The sequence below is a fragment of the Centruroides vittatus genome, unplaced genomic scaffold, assembly GCF_030686945.1.
Source record: "Centruroides vittatus isolate TY-2023 unplaced genomic scaffold, ASM3068694v2 scaffold_2707, whole genome shotgun sequence".
Lineage (NCBI taxonomy): Eukaryota > Metazoa > Arthropoda > Arachnida > Scorpiones > Buthidae > Centruroides > Centruroides vittatus.
In genome coordinates this window covers 1,009,089-1,029,580 of record NW_027122692.1, presented here as the reverse complement: position 1 = coordinate 1,029,580, position 20,492 = coordinate 1,009,089, and the positions used below count along the sequence as shown (strand labels likewise).

The following is a 20,492-nucleotide window of genomic DNA, read 5'->3' as shown; positions in this document are numbered from 1 at the left end:
TTCATATTTACACTTTTTAAAATTAAAAATATTAACGAATAACAATTATTTTATATTATTTTATACGCTGTATATCTAATTTGTCCATTCAAATTTAAATGAACCAATCAGCAAGTTTCGATTTCAAAAATAGTAATAATAATTTCTTCCTTATTGGTTAATTTAACTTAATTGAAAAATTCAACCAATAAGAGAGCTTACAGTTTTATTTAAATTTCAAAACCGATTTACTTATTGATAATTTTCTTCTGTGTTATATTTAATTATTACCGATTTACTTATTGATAATTTTCCTCTGTTAATTCTAAATTATTAATTTTTTTAATATAAAGAATATTGATGATGAATTTTAAACACCATTAGTTTAATGTGGGATGATATTTTGTCTTAAATTCATCACTTTCATGACAATGAAAAAGTAGGTCAACTCCTCAGGTGATATTCCTAAGAATGATCAAGGACATCAGAAGCATTTGATGAGTTTATTACTTATTTATACATTCTAAAAATAATTATTTCTGATTTTAAAGCCTAGATAATCGTTTAAAATAGATTGAAATAATTTTAAAATACAAAAGAAAAATAAATTTGTTAATAATTTACTCAAAATATCATTCAATTTATAATAAATTCGCTTATTGGTAAATTTAAATTTAAATTGACTAATCCTATCGAAGCATTTGAAAAATAACGATTGACAAAATTTAAACGAACCAATAAGGTTTCGACTAGACTGTGAATGTTTTAAAATAACTTTTATTTTCTGTTAGGTGATAGTATTCGATTTATTATTGTTTTATTTAAGCATCTAAAAACTGTCGTAGTTATTTTATGATCTTGTATTAAAATCTACTTCGGATGACCTGTTAGTATGAAGATTAGACGTGCCACGATTTCGTGACAAGATGCAACAGGGGTAAAGAGGGATCAAACAAACGGAATTATGGGATTGTTCTATTAAATATACTATAAGATACTTCCTGTATAGTTGATATAGGTCATGGAATGCCAGTTTTGATATTTAGGAAAAAAGAAACGCGTACATAATAATAAATTAGCTAAGACCAGTCCAAAATATGCTATGTAGGCATGAGTTTTTAGGGATTTTTCCTCTTGTACAGTACATATATATATATATATACGCTTAATGTAATTAATTATAAAAAAAAATTGTAAAATTTTTATAAATGAATTCTACTATAATTATAAACTCAGAAAATGAATAAAAATTAAATTTTTAATCACGATTTATTACATATAAAAATAAACGAAAAAAATACAATCATCGACATACACGACGTCGTCATCCTTTATATATATATATCACTTCTCAATACAAATTTTCGTATGTAAAAATATTTTATGACTATAAAATTTAATATAAAACAGTCTCTGTTGTTGATTAAAATTTAAATCGCTGATATTAGCCATTAATAAAAGGATAAATAAGAGACCAATCCAATTATTGGCCAGTTTGAATTTTCCACAACCAATCGCCGGACCGAACGAATTAATGACGTTGAATAAACGTAATACAAGTATAACAGTAATATCAGATTGTCGTATTGGTCAGTTTGAATTTCTATAACCAATCGGAAGCGTTAAATTTTAAAATAACGGTCATTTATTAAACATAAATGAAAAATTTTGAATTTGTTATTTATTTTTCGTATTTTATGTGTGTTACCATGTTTTTTAATGTAAAATATAATAATTACATTTTATATTAGAACGGTATAACGGTTATAAATAATTTATAATCGTTATACTGTAGGTTAATGTGCTGTAAACTATAGGTAAGCCTAGGTATAGTGCATCTGTTTATAACCATAGATGTGATTTTATAGAAAGCAGAATTGCATAATTTTTGGCATTTTAATTATTGTGTTACTTTTTCCGTTCGGCAGAAATTACAGAAAACTTGGATATGAAAATTTCTCCTGAAATTTTCAAGTTCTTGGCCTACTTAATATGTTCGGACGTGGACGATTTCCCAGTAAGTTAGGCCTAGGTCTTGAACGGAACAAACCAGAAAATCGGTTCTCTGGTGCAGCTGTTGTTGTTGTTGGTGGTGGTTGTTCTGTTTCTTCTGGAGTTTCCTTTATTGTTATCTCTTCTTCAGCTTCTTCTTTTGTAGTGGCTGTTGTTGCTGAGACTTCTGTAATTTTAGTTGCTGTAGTGGGTGCTGGTGTTTCCGTTTCGGCTATTGTTGTTGTTTCGGTTTCCCCCTTTTTGTTTCTGGGACGAAAAAATGATGGCCGACTCCTTTGTCTGTTACTTAAAATATTAACCGGAGGTTTTACTGTAGCACGAGCTCGTGGTTGAGTGGTTCGTGATGGTTTAGTGGGGCTAACGCGTGAAGAGGTTCTTCTTGTTGTAGCTCCGAATCGATTCTTTGTGACTGTTGCTACTGATGATGATGTTGTTGTATCTGATAATGAGTTATCTCCGAATTTCCTATTATTAGTAGAACCAGGCCGAGTTCGCGTTAACGGTGCTCCTGGGCGTGAGAAGCGGTTTCTAGTTGGAGGTCTAAAACCTGGCCTTCTATCAGCTGTGGCTTCATTAGTTGACTGTGTCGTCGTGCTGGGTGTTGTTCTTCGACTAGAACTGGCTGCAGTGGTTCTGAATCGTTTCCTCTTTCCTATATTACCTAATCTTCCTCTTTCTGTTGTGGTTGTTGTCAATTCAGTCGTAGTAGTAGTTTCTGTAGTTGTTGTATAATCCTGAGTGGTGACCTCCTCTGATTGTGTTTCCTCTTCTATTTCATTCTTACTACCTTGTTTTTCTTCCTGACTAGCTGGGATAGAGGTAGTCAAGACGTCTTCTGTTGCGGGTGGAGATTGTAATTCGGCCGATGACGATGTTGTTGTAGCATTTTGGGTGGTATTTATACCATCTGGAGTAACTTCCGGTTCTTCAAGAGGATCTACTAAGTTGGGTGTTACAGGAACTCTTGGAACGTCGTTGCTTCCATATCGAAACACGTTCCGAACCGGCTGTACTTCAGTGCCTTCCGATACAGATACTGATACAGATATAGCCGTGGCACCTTTTGGACTCGATGTAGTGGCCTTTTCTGCTACTGGTCTATGTAGGAGCGGTTGTCCTACTACCTCTACCGATTGCGCTGTACTGATAGAAGAAGAGACAGTAACTGGAGATAATTGTCTAGCGGTCTCGTATTGTGTTGCGTTAGTTTTGCTGTCGTTTTTCTGATCATAAGATTCAAGATCGGGAATGTTGTCAAAGTCCAGTGTCAAATTATTACTATTTGTGTCATTATCGTAATAGTAGTAATAGTAAACTACATATTCGTCATCGGGTTTCGAATCTTTCTCTTTAGCACCTGTTGCTTTATCGAATTGAATCTCCGAGGCGGGTGCTTTCTGAATGAGTTGCTGTGCTGGTTTTACAACCTTCCTCTCACCCCCCTTAGAAGCGGGTACACCTTGCTGGGAAGGTGAAGGAGCTCCAACTTGAGAGTAAACACCTTGCTGCCCGCCTACGTAAATCACCTGCTGATTCGGTGTTTGAGGTGGGTGTGGTTGAGGATGGGATTGAGGTAATGGAAACAAAGGTGGTTGATATTGAGTTAGTTGCGGTGAAGATTCCATTTGGATTTGTGGTTTAGGAGATTGAGGTAACTCAGCGAAGATGGGTGGCCGATATTGCTGTAATGGTTCTGGTCTGTTCTGTTGAGAGTTGCTAGGGATGGCTCGAACGAAGACATTAAAATTACTCGAAACGTCGGGAATCTGTAGGAGGTGGCGAGACGACACTACCGAATTCATTAAAGATGTCGTCAGTAGAACGATAACTGTTGGCGACCTAAATAAAGATAACAGGTCTATTAGTAAAGTTAAAATGGAGAAATTCCGATTTAGACACGTAAAAAAAAAAAAACAAGTTATCTAAGGTTAGCATCTGGTATTCCCCATCAGGTTTCTATTATAAAATATGCCAGATGAAACCTAATGCATTAATAAGATAAACCACGAAACTCTCTTTAAGATGACTCTGCCCTTCATTACAAACATAAGGAACAAGTTTTGTATGCCCTCATTTGCAAGTCACGTATGTCTATACTTAAAAGTTCTGTATCTACAAACTATCTAACAATCTTTAAGTTTAGTTGTTGAAAAAATTTCCTTGTGTAGAAACAGTTCACACTCACTTTTGTTTGTTTTCAAGACCTAAAATTCTACTTTGCATATATTAACGTACAATTAAGGATAAAATACAATAACAAAGCTATATTATTAAAATTCGTGAGAATCATTAAACTGAACAGAAGCATGGTAATCAGGAAACCAAACGATTAATTAATTAAAGTGTTAAATATGTATTTGGGTTGCAGTATTAATGGTAATGATTATATCAAGTTTGGAAATTATTTCTGTCTGTTAACTCAAAAATTAAATGTAACCAAGTGTCATTCTGTTTCTACGCTATGTTAAAACCATTTACCATGCTTTTATCCTATTCTTTAAACGATCAGAATCACGACGAGGTCACATCGCTTTGCACACCCTTTGTTCACTTATGTTTCCTTGTAATGAAATGGTTTTGACTAAAAAAAACGATTAAATAAATTTATATTCTCGAATGAAAATTATAAATTTTAATTATGAAAATTTCTTCTAAAAATATTTTTATCGTGGTAGTACCTAACGTGCCAGTGTATTATTATTGTGGGAATTGTAATTGTTTATATGGTATCATTAGTGTTTTTATTCATTTTTGGAATCATTTCGCCTATGGGCACTATTGGGACTTTTTTAATCATATCCATTGTGAGTTCGGCCAGCCCACAATGAGGGCGGCCGGATGGTGAGTGTCGGGCCCCGACATATCCGGGGTAGACAGCCCATGGAAAATTTCAGGGGTTGTTCGATCCGGATTCGATCCCGAGTCCTCCAGTAAAGTAGTCTGACTCCTTAACCGTGTTGGTATTATTATGGTGATATTGTATATATAGTATGATAGTATTACAGTAGTGTGGTAGTATCATAATTATGATAGCAAGTGATAGTCTTTGGCACTTAGCTAAATGATAAACATTACAATATTCATATAAAAAAGGGTTGGATACATAAAAATCCTTATAAATTATATAGTTTTCAAAGCTTGATTCTTCCTAGATCAATGATTAATTTCAATACTTACTCATAGAAACTAGGACTATTATCTTGCAACAGCGTGATAATTGCAATTACAAAAACAATAACAAGTAATTCACATTGAAGATCCAATCTTATTGAAGAGAAATCTATGACTTTGTATGTTAATTTCCGCTGAAGAAAGCAAAAATGCACGCAAGAAACAAGAGTTCTACTTTTCTATTCAATAATAATATAATAGTATAAAAAGAATTTCGAAACCAGAAGGAAGTAAAGTTGAAAAGTTAAAAATTAGATATTGTTTAGATTTATCAAAGCAGAAAAAATAGGCAATAATCAAAAGAAGATACCATCAAGGAAGACATTCTGAAAATCCAAGGTTCTCTGTGAGAAGTAAAAGGTGACAATTGCACTCTTTACGTGTTGTTACGTTGTTACATTATCAAAATTTTGGCCTTTTTATTCATCTGTAACGTAACAGAGAGCTATATTCAATAAGTGAAATGATTTATTATGCTGTTACTATAACAGTACATTTATCTATACTGCTTGGGTATGTTACTATATTAATAATATCATTACTCTAGGCTACAGCTGTATTGTTTCTTTTATTAGTCATTATAAAGTAGTAAAATCTTATAAACACTTATATAAATAATTAATTTACATTATTGCGGGGCTACTGTAGAAGTGTGGTACTATAATAGCATCATACTTTCACTTTAAAATGGAAAAGAAGCTAAATTATAATTAAATTTCCACATAATATTAAGAAAAACTTTCAAATTTATGAAGAATCGCGTAAATTTTGGGTATTTCTCAAATAGAACAACCTTAGAATTTAGATTTAGATAAATTTAACCCCATGCAACGTGCTTTTTTCTTTTTTTCCTAGCAAAAAAAATAGAGTTCAATGCTCCAAAGACATTGTTAAAACAGTGGGCGAAGGAGGAGAATATTTTTGGAAAGTTGTCAACCATATTAAGGGGTGAAGGAGTGGTACGCAATGCCGATGCTAGAGGGTAGAGATATCTTTTTATAACCAACCAACGACACCCGAAAGAAAAAAAAAATTGAGGTAAATTAGGTCGCATACCTTGCTTGAGGCAAAACTCTAGTTTTCCTTGTATATATAACTAGTTGACACGTATAATTATTTGTCAACATTGCATTCTGTGTTTATTTGAAGTATCAACTTCCAATAATTGCATTTAACGCTACACAACTGACTTAATTCACTCTCAAGTTCAATAAAATGATTGATAAAAAAAAAACACTCTTTGATATTCTTCCTTCCTCTTATACATTTTATATTAAGCAAAATATAATATATCTTAGTGTAATTTGTATTAGATTATAGCTTACATCCATGCCCTTATCACACTACTTAGTTATCAATGTCAAGTATCTAGTTCGACCTTGAGGACCTAAAAGGAAAAATCACGATCTTTAATACGGAACTAAGCTAGTTTGCCGTGCTAATTACTAATACACTAGGAAATCCGAGATAAAAAATAATGTTTTGAAGACCTTTAAGGCCTTTTCTTCACACTTGGTTTGTATTCAATGGAGCACCTGTATTGTACAGTACATGTAATCGATGCTTTCAATCAGTAAGCTCAGATACGTCTGCACTGCAAATGATACAGTAAATCACGTGTAAATTACTATAAAATGGCATTTAGTTTTTAAAATTATCGTTTTAAGCTCGTTGCAATTTTCATATGACGCAACCGTGTTTAAAATTTATCGCTTCCCTGCTCGTCACGTGTTATATTTGATAGCTATTGCATAAGACATTTTCCTATTTAAGAGTGAAAGTTATTTTTTTTTTTTTTTTTTTATGGAGGAAACACAGATACATACCATACCCTAAAACATAGTTTTGTTTCCAAAATAAACACTAGAAAGTCCCCAAAAGACCTACTTGTAGATCTCACGTGAACACTGTTTTCACAGGTAGTTACATCACTATTTTCCCTAAAGAAATTAGGCCGAACTAAACAAAGACCTTTATAATCTTGTATACTAAATGTAAGTCCTAATGTCCGAAACACTTAAATCGGTCCTGTATCAAAAAATATCATTGGCATATGCCTATTATTAGTATAAACAACACAAACAAGTACATAGTTTAAAATTAAACTAGGTTGTATGATGCACTTGACTGGTTTCAACAAATGATAAAACTATAAATAAAAACCATAAACATGCGAATTTTGACATTTTTCGGCTTGTTTCATCGAAATTATTTATGGACTTCTATTTAAAAAGAAGAAAATACAACTAGAAAAATTACTTTTGTAGGCCTCAACCAGTTTCGGACATACAAAAATAGCTACACTTTTTAAAAAAAAAAAGTAAAAGTTATGTATCTAAATTATCATGCCATTGTAGACATTGTTTTATAATAAAAATTAATGTAACTTGATGAGCGAGTTTGACGTAGATAATTTATTCATTGTATCGAAGGTAATTTTACTATAGAAAATCAATTACATATCCGTGCCAATGACCCGGAAAGTTTTTGGAAAATTGTCCATGAGGAACGATATTTTTTTTCATTCCTAGTTAAACTAGCATCTGGACTGGTAATATATATATATATATATATATATATATAAATTAAATTGATTTGTGTAAATATAGCTTATCCTTCTACCTTCAGAATAGTTTTTTTTATAGCCTCCTACTTACTTCGAAAACGGCCATTAATTAATTTTGAAATAAAAAAAATGGTGATGGAAAGTGTTGTAGATACCTTCAAAAAACATATTTAAAAAATTACAAATTTAAATTTTATTGAATTTTGTTTAATAATAATTTTAAAAAATACAAAAAACCGGATGTGATATCCTTGAGATCAAGGTACTGTACTTGTTAAAAGGTATATCAAGAGCGTTCGATGATTTTACAAAATGCGTCAATGACCCATAAGGACATTTGGGTTCTTTGACGCCATTTACGTTTCCCCTTCCCGTATTTTTAAAGTATTAATAATTTTATTTATTTATTATTTTTTTATAGTTAATATGAATTAATTTATTAATTTGTGAAATATTTTTCTGTAATTAAATTTAAATTAATTGCGTTGTTTTAAGTTTAAAGTGATCCAAAACGAATTTATTCAAATTTTTAATTAATACGTTAAAATCAAAAACAAAAATAAATATTTTATAAACGTTAAATTTGAGTAAATTAATCAGTATAACCATTAAAAAATGAACATTCTTATATTTAAAAAGTTGAATTTAAACTGACCAATCAGCGCTGTATTATCCACTTTTTAAAAAATTATAAACCAATCAGCATTGAGTTTATTTAAATGTAACGAATTTAATTCGATTCGTCTGTTTGAAATTTAAAAAAGATAATACTAAATTTACTTTTTAATTTCCCCCCTTAATATTAATAAAAGTCGAATTCTTCTTCTTTTTTCTTATTCAAAACTGCGACGTTAGCCAATAAACGTTAAGTAAATTAATTTTAAATTTGATTCCACCAATCAAAGTTAAGAATTACAAATTCGAATCTATTTTTAACCAATCGTAGATTAAAACCAAGTAATTCAAATTTGAAACGACAAATCAGCCAATGATATTTGAAATTGTTTATTTTTGCACCGGAAGGCTTGATTATATTTTATTTACAGTTTAAATTATCGAAATTAATCACGTGATTGCGTGCCAGAATAGTCTTAATATGATTATACATAAGCTTAACACCTTCTCGTATATCACTTGTTTAAGATTATTCGAAGAAATTATTAGCGATACGCATGAGGAAGATTTGTCGAAAGAGGACAAATTAAAAAATAAAACTTTGAAATTCATAAGTGAAAATGATAATCAGGCCAATATTAAAGAATAAGGTTATTATAAACGAGACGTTTCTGTGTCAATCAGTGTTAATCAAAGAATATTTCCACAACACGAATTATCGAGGGCAATCCCCTAAAAGAAACTACTTAAAATTGATTCGAAAACCTTTCTTATGCAACCTATATTGAATAAAACAAATATTTTCCGATTCAAAAATTTCAAAATTAATATTAGCCAATTAGCGTACGATAATTTAAAATTTTAAATATTTTCAGCCAATAAGGTAATCTATTTAAAAAAAAACTTGATTTTTTTTTAAATTGTCAATTCAACACTCATTAATCTAATTTTTTTTAAATAAAAATAACTCGATGAACTTCCTATTTGAAAAATAAAATTCCAATTGAATTAAAAGAGATAAACGGTATAATTTTTGTTGATAAAATTTTATTTTAACCAATCACAATCGAAGTTTTAAAAGCTTATAAATTAATTAAAATGAATGTTTGTTATTAAAATTATATTAATTATTATTAATTAAACTATTTTGAAATATATATATATATGAAAATTCATTATGTAAAATTAATATCTTGAATGTAAAATTCGAAACTTGATGCTAATTAATTGAAACTAGTTCTAACGCTATTAACATAATTCAAATTAACCAATGAATAGTGATTTAATAAAGAAAAATAAAATTTCAGAATAAACAACTTTATTGTTTGTTTATTTACTTACTTATATAATAAAATATGTTATAACGATATATTTATATATTTCGTAATAAACTTGATAAAGTATATAAGTAAAACGCGCTCTTATTGGTTGGAATATTTAAATTTAAAAATATTGTATACAAACGAATATTACTGGTTAAAAATATTAAATAATTAAATTATTTTTTAAAAATTATTTATTAATTGAAATAATTTTAAATTAATAAGATATTAATAGATTTTTTTATTTATAAGCATTTTTTTCTAATTATAAAATTTAAACGAATAACGAACGATTAATACCAAGACTATCCCGAAAATATTTTAATATATAAAAAAAAATTAAATTCTAAAATTTTTATTATTAATTTTTGCACTATAAAATAAATTAATAACTTTTAAAATATATAAATTAGACGGGAAAAAAATATCACACATCACGACGCTAAGATATCATCATCTCGTCAAGCTACTTACTGCGTAAATATTAAGTTTTAAACGAAAATTAATTATAGAAAAATTTATGTAACATTACCTGGACCACATATTTGTGGAGGTTCGCAAAAATTTTGTAACAAAATATCACCCGATTGGAGATTTTCTTGTAAGAGCGGGCTGCTTACACAGAAGATATTTTGACAAAATGTCCACACAGAGCGTCAAGTACCGTTATATAGACGAGTTTGGCTGACCCCCTTTTACGGTCTACCTGTCAAACTGGGTCTACAAGATGGTCATACCTTTACTACGACTCATATAAACACCTCCACTCTAATATCTTTTTTTTCTTTTTTATTATTGCACCTGGACTAGTCTCATATTAGAAAGTGAACTGGGACGTTTTAAAGTAATTACGTTTAATTAAATAATAAGTAATTTATGATACGAAAATAAGAATACATTTTAATTTCAATTTTTAAAAATTCAAATTGACCAATCAGCTTTTGAAATTATTATTATTATTATTATTTATTATTTATTTATTTTTTAATTTGAAAGCATTGAAAAAATTTTAAAAATATTTTCCCATGTTGTTCTTCACTTTCGTATCTTAAAGCAAAATTTCAAAAAAAGTTTTCGCTAATTATTCTTATTTTTATCACTTTCTAGATATGTACTGTTATTTTAAAGTACGCATGCGTTTTATTTTAAATTTCAAAAATTCAAATTGACCAATCAACGATGGGAAAGAATATTTTTAAATTTTAATATATATATATTTTTATTTTTAAAATCATTGAAGAATTTTAATGTTTTCCCACGAAGATGCTATTTCATTTACATATTTTAAAATTAAATTAGCATATAATTTAATAACTTCTTTTTATAAAATATATATATATATATATATATATTAATTCTAAGATGGCGTTTTAATATTAATTTAAATAAACGAATCAGAATTTTTCAAAAGAATTATACGGTAATTTAATAAATTTTAAATTTTTTTACTAATTATTTTTATAAAATTAATAAATTAATTTTAATTTTCAATATTTACCATGAAAACACAAACGCATGCGCCTATTTAAATTTGAATTCAAATAAACCAATCAAATTTTATCAATCGAAGTGTTTCGTTTTCTTTTAAATATATTAATGTTTAAATGATTTAAATAATAATAATTTTGCCATTTATAATTATAGTTGAAGAATTAATTAAATATTATTTGTTTTCAATAGTTACCATTTTTTTTCAACATTACGTCACAGTCACGTGATAGGCAATATTTTGCAATAAAAATTGATTTAAATGGATTCACAACACTAAATGGACAAGGAAACATTAACTAATTTTTTAATATTGAATTTTTGTTAAAGTAATTTCCTCTTTAATATAAAAATGATCGGTGAAAGAACTCATTCGACTGTGATAAATTGTTTTTTTAGAAAAAAAAGAAAAAGAAAATATATTATCGATTATTCTGACATGAATATAACAAAGAGGGACGTCAAGAAAATCAAATACGTCTCCATTATTTTCGGGAAGGTATTTTTCAAGGTCAGTAGGACGTAGCTTTCTAGTCACGTGATCTGCATTGACCTATTTCCGTCCGTGGAAGTTACGGCGGATCACGTGACGTCTCGACTCAAGGTTATTCACATTGTTATTACTTGGCAAATATTTATCGATTTTCGTTAATGATTTATTTCTTATCGAAATAAATTTAAAATATTTATATACAATTTTTAATTTAATTAGAATTTTCCTTAATTTATAAGAAAAACATTAAAAATAATAAAAACTGTTAGTGTCGCCATCTTTTATACATTGCAGCAAATAATTATCGTCTATTTTTTTTTCTTTTTTTTAACTTAAATAAATAAAAATTTGATCTTATTTTTTTCTATTTTATTTCAATATTTTGTTTTTTATTCAATTTCTAACTTAAATTTTTAAATGGTTTTTAAAATTTCAATTAATCTTGTTACGGTACTTTACTCCACGTTAATCACATGGATACGCCTCAATGATGGAGAAAGACATTACTGTAGCATGCTTGTTTTTTTTTAAATCAGCTGATAACACAACTCTAACGCATTCTTTTTTATGTAGCAACAACTGAAAATATGTGCAAAATTATTCAATCATGAAGCCTATATAACAGTACTTCAATGGGTTCTTCACAAATAGTAATCAAAAATACATAAGCAGCATCGACAATTGCCAGCAAAACTTCATTTTTGATTGTTTTAAAGAATTAATAATAAAATTTTGCTTCTAACCATCTTAGAAATTGCCTTTCTAATTATTTTAGCCAAATTCTGGCCATTATAAATATTGTAGAAAACTTTGATTAAGTCGCAGTCGCCCAAAATGGCGGCCATTTAAGGAATTCATAATGACATTTAGCTTCAGATAATTTTCAAATTTTTCAAATTTACCTTATGCAGTACATTCTTGACATTACAAATATATTAATAAGTTTATTTAAGCTTCGTTAGTACCCAAAATAACCTCCATGACAACTTAAGATATTAAAAAAATATTATATTATTAAGTGTTCTCATGAATAATTTTCCATGCTTAAAGCGTTATTATGCAATTATTTCCTGGTTTTAGACGTTTTTATGTTTAGCTTTTCTTTTTTATTTAAGAATTTTTCTTATCTTAAAATTGTTTATTAAATATAGAATTTGATATATCCTCGTGCAATACTTTCATATAAACAGTTAAGTCATTACTTATACATATTTTATGTTAACACAATTTTTTCTTCTTTTTCTTGGCATAAGTTATTACACTTTTTAATTTCTTGCCACTTTATATCTATTTTTTATATTATATTAGAACTAACTTTAAAAGTTTTATGGTTACCATCATCTTGATTACCATAAGGATTCAAATTCCATCTTCAGAGCATTGCAATGACATTGTGATGCTAAAGATGGTATTTTCCTTTCGGGTGAAATTATAACTGTATAGTAGAAGACCTTAATGCAAGTCCGACTGGATAAAACCACCGAACACTGATAGTCGGTCCTGACCAACGGCCTGTCTACGTGGAGTTTTCCGGGTTCTCTTCACGTTAGTAACGCTTAAATAGGGGCCAGTTTCCCTTAGAATGTCTTCCCGGGAGGTGTCCACCCTTCTGCAGATCGCACACATTGTCACACAAACAAAACAAAACAAAAACAAGAAATTAATGACGGGTGACTTTCTTTAAACCCTAAAAATTTACATTTTAATCTATTTTTCATGTCTCACTCATAATTTCAGAAGAACCGGAGGAGGAGGAACATTCTTCTATCCTACTGTCAAGGAGACAGTAGGATAGAAGAATTCGCCACCAATAGAAGCGCTTCAAAATTTACTCTTTCATGCAAAATCTCATACAAAAGTGATATAAATCATTAAAAAAATCTGTTTATTTTTGATCGGAAGAAATTATCATTTTATTTTTTGCCTTTCGTGGAGAAAGGGGTCCTACTTTTACATCTGACCTTGGCTCTATCTCGTCTCTTTTAATCTTTGTTTATTCATATGTGAGTGCTTCTTTTATAAAATATCAATTATTTCCCAAATTGTTAATTAATGTATGAAATACAGTAAAACCTGTTCAAAGCTGAGTAAAAAGGAAAGCTGAGTAAAAAGGAAAGCTGCTTAATTAACGGAGCTATTTTCTATGTTAAAGAAGAACTAGTTCAAAACGGAAAAATATTCGGTACCGTGCGGTTCCGGTTTACACAAGTTTTACTATAATTTCAAAATGTCGCCATTAAAAGAGATAAATATAATATCACATGATCTGTAGGTTTCTATCATTTTATATATGGAAAATATACGAAACTCTATTATATAATCGTATTGGTTCATATGCATCCGTCATTAATCTTTCATCCAATCAGAAACTTTCTTTTACGAATGCTCTGGAACTGAAATGATTAGCTATTATATTAACTATATAATAAAATATTTATAAATTTTATATTTTATTAATTGCTTTTATATTTTAGCGATATTTTAGCAATAATAATGATAAAATGTAAAGTTAAACAATATAAAAGTAATGTATGACACAAACGACGTCAAACCAGAATAAATACCTTCATAAGAACCATTTGTAACCGGTGTTCGGGTAGCCGTGATCGTCTAGTGGTTAGGACATTGCGTTGTGGCCGCAATAACCCAGGTTCGAATCCTGGTCACGGCACTTGAATTTTTTTTTCTTCCTTCTTCCATTCAATTTTCTATTTAAATAATAAATTTTTAATTTTATTTAATTTTCTAATTCTTACAATTTTTTTAATATTTATTTTATCTGTAAAAACACGCTTATAAAAATTTTTAATTTACTTGTTTCTAAATAAATAAATTTATTTATTTACTTTTAATTAATTTATTAAATTATGAATATAGATATGAAAATAATTAACAATAATTATGTATTTTTTAATATTAAATTAATTATAGAAAAATTTGTGTCGCCATCTGTCGAGAATAGATGATATAAATGCATATTTTAAATTCGTAAAAATGTGCATTTAATACATAGTCCTGTTATAATTTACTACAGTATTGATTACATTTTAAAAAACATATTGTTGTATTGTATTGAAGAAAATATTTAATTAAATAGCCAGATAATTATAGAAACAATTGAAAAACACTACAGAAAACAGCTGTGAATTAATGTATCTGGATATTCTAAATACTCGTTGAATGATAATCCAAATTTAATAGCAAATTAAATAGAACTGGAAAAGAAAAAAATTCAGCAACGAGTTATATAACTTTCCTGTCACAAACATTTACTATTGCTTGTGATGCCATCTGTTATTAAAAGGTTTCGAAAAAAAAAACATAATATTATTAATTATTATAAAATAGCGAGAAGCTTAATTTTGAGGGTAGAGATGAGTTTTATACCAAAAACAAAAAAAAAAAAAAAAAAAAAAAAAGACATTATAAATGTTAATAACGAGTAAAATCTTCAAGTCAACCCTATTCGAGATATGACTCTTTTATCTTCCCACCTTGTCGACCTTTAACTACCAAAATTTAATAATATCGATCCCCTAATAAACAAACTCACTACAAAATTTCAGAAATTTTCGACAAGAGGCACAGAAGTTATTAAGCTTCAAAATAGTGAACAAAATCGACAAACGTCCATACATAAGGGCGAAAAGACCCGCGTTTTTCTGCATTTCTCGACGTTTCAAGGTCCCCTGAGTCCAAAAATGTAAAAATCTTGGGGGTCATTTTTTTGACCGATCGCTATACTTTCCCCTCTGTTGTCCAGTATATAAAAGCCGGGAGAGTAATTATGGGATGGAAAGACAGAAATTTGCCATCGAGATCGATCTGCATAAATATTTGGGGAACTGGCCGATGACAATAAGAAAAATTTCTCATTGTTGGATTTTCGGTAAATCTACAAAATAAGGTCTTCTTGTCTACAGTACTCTTTTCTACTTTTAATTTTTGTAGTTCTGCCCTAGACAGAGAGGATATTTCCCTCTGTCTAGGGCGGATCTACGTAGGGACTAATAGGGCTTAAGCCGTGGGCCCCCAAGTGTCGAGGGCCCACAAAAATTGAATTATTATCGTAAATTTTTAATACTTTTTCATTAACAATGTGCACTTATCGTACAGTAAAAAATAGTTAATATTAACAATATAATAATGATGATAATTTATAGTATTATTTGTTTTATTGTAATCAATGTAACGTAATTGGTCAGTAATTAATCAATGTAAGTATTTCTTTATTTCTTACGTTTTTTATATAAGATATAAAGTTTTTCATTCAACGCCATTTCATAAATGAATATATTTTAACTCTGATTTTGATGTTATTAAAAATAAATTTTAAACCCCAATTTAAAGATTCTTAATCTAACAAAAAATGGAGCCCCATTGGACTTCGATAAGCCCCCGGCCCCCAAAAAACCTAGATCCGCCCCTGCCTCTGTCCCGTATGAAACGGCTTCCATGAAATCCAGAGAATCAGATCAATAGAAGAAATTAAATAAAGCATAGGATACTAACTAGAAGGAAGGAAGTATTGAAGAATTGGACATAAGTAATGAATAAAATAGAAGTAGAATAGTGGATCGAATGGTTCACTCTGTTAGTAACAAAAGAATACGGCCAAGAAGCTTCCCTATAATGAGTTAAGAGGATTACTTTAAATGATTTGGCTGAAAGGGAAAGGATGTCTTGATACTCGGATGATTCTGTTGATATAATGCAATTTTTTGTAAGCGTGTACGTATACATTACATTAAAAAAATAAATACAGTATATGGAACATATAGTTTATGTACACGTACGTATAAAATGTATGTGTACAATTCTCTATATAGCGGATGATCGTAATTAAAGTATATTCAACGCTGTCTAGAGAGAGAGATTTAGTAATCAAAATGAAATGTCCCCGTACTTAATTTGGCTGCAAGACACGAGACAGGCATTCCGTAAATTAAAAAAAAAAAAAAAAAAAAAAAAAATTTAGTAAAAAAGTTCGCTTTATGGCACTTTTTGGTGCTGCAAGCAACGAAAAACATGTTGCAAATTTGGTAGCTCTGAATGAGAGTATCACACTACATATGAGAAGCAGCACCTGTTCGACAGAAGACTTACGGTCGTCTGTCGAACAGGATTTAATTGCCTTCAGGTTTTAACTTTCAGAATAAGGACTCTGTAGAATAAGCGCCTTATTTAAACAGAATATGTTGATGCTTGCAGCGCCAAAGTGGAGCCTTTTAAAACTAATTTTTTTTACGAAAATGTCTCTCACGTGTCTTAAAATGCTACTGAGACAAATCTGGCTGCATTTGGACTTCTAAATATCTCTCCGTACAGCGTTGAATATTTCAGGATACTTTAATTACGATCATCCGATATAATCGAACTGTAAAAAAATATATACAGTATTTATTGTAAATGTACTCAACATGAATGCTTTTCATGAGCAAGCTAATATATACAGTATATATATGTACTGTACACTGTACTTGTTCTGCATGTATTTAATATGAGATACATCAAATTAATGGTGTGCTGGAGTTAAAAATTTTCAGAGATACTTGAATTGTATCTTAATTTTAAATGACATAAAATTATCAAAATTCTAAAATACTGTATCTTACATACATAGTAAGCTGCGAGTGTTGAATTTAAGTGTACGAAAATGCATATATTAGAGCTTATTATTGTTTTATATCGGGTGGTATGAAGTCCTTCCGCATAGCAGCTGCTATGCGGAAAGACTTCATACCTGCTGCGTCGAAGAACTTCAGGATCATCCGGTATTATAATGGACCTCTACTTTCATATCCCCACTGTTTCCTTGTTTCCTTGCTGGAATTAGAGACGAGCCGCCATCTTGGCACCTAAGGTAACATTAACCAACTTTTTTATTATTATTATTAATTATTATAAAATGGCAAAATCTTAATTTTGAGAGTAGAGATGAGTTTTATAAAAATTGCAAATACTAATAACGAGTAAAATCTTCATTAAAACTAACCTCACTCGAGATCTGACAAGTGATTCCCTCTTTATCTCCCCACCCCGCGACCTTTAACCACCAAAATGTAATAGCATAGATTTTCCTAATAAGAAAACCTCCCTATAAAATTTCAGAAATTTTCGACAAAATTCACAGGAATTATTAAGCTTCAAAGTCACTGAACAAAGTTGAGTCCCCCCACACACACACGGATGGCCGAGCGGTCAAGGTTAGCAGCCTGCCGCCCTGGGGGACCCGGGATCGAATCCGGACGGTCGAAAAATCCCCAGGAATTTTTCGGGGGTGGTCCGTCTGGATATGTCGGTCCCCGTCCCTCACCACCCGGCCGCCCCATTGTGGGCCTGGCCGAACCCATAATGGGCTTGCTATAAGAGGCCCTCTTAGTGCCCACTGGGCGGAAAGAGTTACAAAAAAAAACTAACATTCATACATACAGAAAAAAAACCCCAATTTTTTGCGTCTCAATGTACCCTGAGTCCAGACATGTAAAAATCTTGGAGGACCTTTTTTTTATTGATAGATCGCCATACTTTCTCCCTGTTACATATAACACCGGGAAAGTAAAAACAAAATTGATATTCTTCATAATTTTATATTAATGTATTAACTTCTCTGTGAGTTTAGGGAGAACGGGGTAACTTCCGCATACGGGGCAAGTTCGTCAATTAAATTTTCTTTGAAACAAAATAAAGGAAACTCTCTTTAGAGGCTAGATAGTTGAGTTTTAATGACGGCTTGTTGAGCGTAGTGTCTGTGTTGTTCTCCGACAAGCGTAGTTGAAATATCAAATAAGTTGTCTGTTTCATTCAATTTCTTATAACATTTTGCTTCCATTTATATAGAATTGGCATATTTTGTTATAATTCCGTAATAAGGAAAGTTATTTTTCCTGTTAGAAGGATAAAACATTAACTTATTCACGTGGCCAGATCATGGCTTCATACCCTATTCTCACGGTTCCACTTAATGTTTCTATATCATGACTATTGGGGCATCTTCGGCAGTGTTGCCGATCTTGTTCCTGATCGTGTTTCGGCCCATACAAAGTCACACTAGAAGCCAAGGCTAAAGTTAAAAAATCAGTAACTTGCAGAAGGGCAATGGATTTGGAGAAATTGGGTTGGAAGTTCGATAAAGGAAAGGGACAGAAAAGTCCTAAAATACCGGAAAATGATGATGAAAATACTTATTGCATATATTACAATGAACAATATGGAAGTACTCAGAAAAAGTGAATTATGTGCTGCAAGTGTGAACTGTGGGCTCACGTGGATTTACAGATGAGGAAAGTGAGTGGTTCAATTTATTTGCGATATGTGTAGGGCATAAACAATTTTCTGTTAAGCATATTTCATTTCTACTGTTTGTTTGAGTTCACTAATTCATTTATATTGCTTTTAACTTGTATTAGGATGTTTTCATTTATTATCTGTTTGATTTTTCTTGTAATTAATTTTTGTTTACATTTTCTTTACTTATATACGTCTTTGGACTTGTATTTCTTTGTTTTAATAGTGAATTCCAACTTATACATTGTTAATGACACAAATTTATACACCTGCCTATCTGTCCCATTACTGTTGCTACCTTTTTATATACAGTAGTTATTATTATTATGATTATTTTTATTTCCAAACTGGTTTTAACCAGTTATATAGTAAGATAACATTCTAATAGACAATAAACAACGCTTTTCTTTCAGTTTACAGCAGTATTTGTTATACAAAATTTAACTTATTCTTGTCGTGCCAAACTCGCCCGTCCTCCCCTATATTATGTTATATCCAAATTCCTGACTAGGAATCGCTGTTAAATAATGGATCATACAGACTATTTTCTGGAGCTGAATTTAGAATATATATATATATATATATATATTGTAATTTAAAGTGAAGGATTTCATTTATACTAGTGGATTTCAGGTGAAGGATTTCATTTATACTAGTGGATTTCAGGTGAAGGATTTCATTTATACTAGTGGATTTCAGGTGAAGGATTTCATTTATACTAGTGGATTTCAGGTGAAGGATTTCATTTATACTAGTGGATTTCAGGTGAAGGATTTCATTTATACTAGTGGATTTCAGGTGAAGGATTTCATTTATACTAGTGGATTTCAGGTGAAGGATTTCATTTATACTAGTGGATTTCAGGTGAAGGATTTCATTTATACTAGTGGATTTCAGGTGAAGGATTTCATTTATACTAGTGGATTTCAGGTGAAGGATTTCATTTATACTAGTGGATTTCAGTGGATTAAGAATGAAGGTTTGCAGCAAATTAAATCTTATAGAGATTTTATGAGAATTCGAGAAAGATTACTCAAATGGTTCTACTCATCATCATTGTGTCCATGTCCAAGTGAGTTTATGGTTTCCACCATGATCCTTCATCCAACTCATTGGCATTCAGAATATTGCATAAGCGTGGTTATTTCCTATCAAGAGATTCATTTCATACATGATGCATTATTTAACGATGAATTTTATTCAATTTTAGATTTTATTAAAATCCAAAACAACTTGGAATCGCATTTCTAACGAAGATAGAATTTACATACAGGAAATCCTTTTAATACCGCACTATCCAACAACAATGGAAAGTTATTTATAAATTTAGATGAATCATGCACACAATAAACGTAATTTTATGATGCACAAGATGTATTTATGTAATGAATATGGTTTCTTTTTCGATTTTTCCAACGCCATTTTTACCGTTTTTACTGCGTTAAAGATCCAAAAGAACTGTCTTTAATTTGGTTTGGAGCATCTTTCATATTCCTTCGGGGCATATAGAAATTACGTTACGATCCGATAAAGGTTAAACAGAACGTAAAAAGATAAC

At 30.1% G+C, this 20,492-nt stretch overlaps 1 protein-coding gene and 1 non-coding gene across 2 annotated transcripts; one reads left to right on the top strand and one right to left on the bottom strand.

The window, feature by feature from the left end:
- Positions 1 to 1,686: 1,686 nt before the first annotated feature.
- Positions 1,687 to 10,377, bottom strand: LOC136987768 (mucin-4-like). Its single transcript, XM_067285531.1, has 2 exons — positions 10,199 to 10,377; positions 1,687 to 3,831 (listed from the first exon to the last, which is right to left on the bottom strand). The coding sequence occupies exons 1-2, from the start codon at positions 10,207 to 10,209 to the stop codon at positions 1,950 to 1,952; spliced, it is 1,893 nt and encodes a 630-aa protein (XP_067141632.1). The 5' UTR covers positions 10,210 to 10,377; the 3' UTR covers positions 1,687 to 1,949.
- A 3,869-nt stretch (positions 10,378 to 14,246) lies between these two features.
- Positions 14,247 to 14,318, top strand: TRNAH-GUG (transfer RNA histidin (anticodon GUG)). Its single transcript has one exon. It is a non-coding gene; the product is annotated as a tRNA-His (tRNA).
- Positions 14,319 to 20,492: the final 6,174 nt, after the last annotated feature.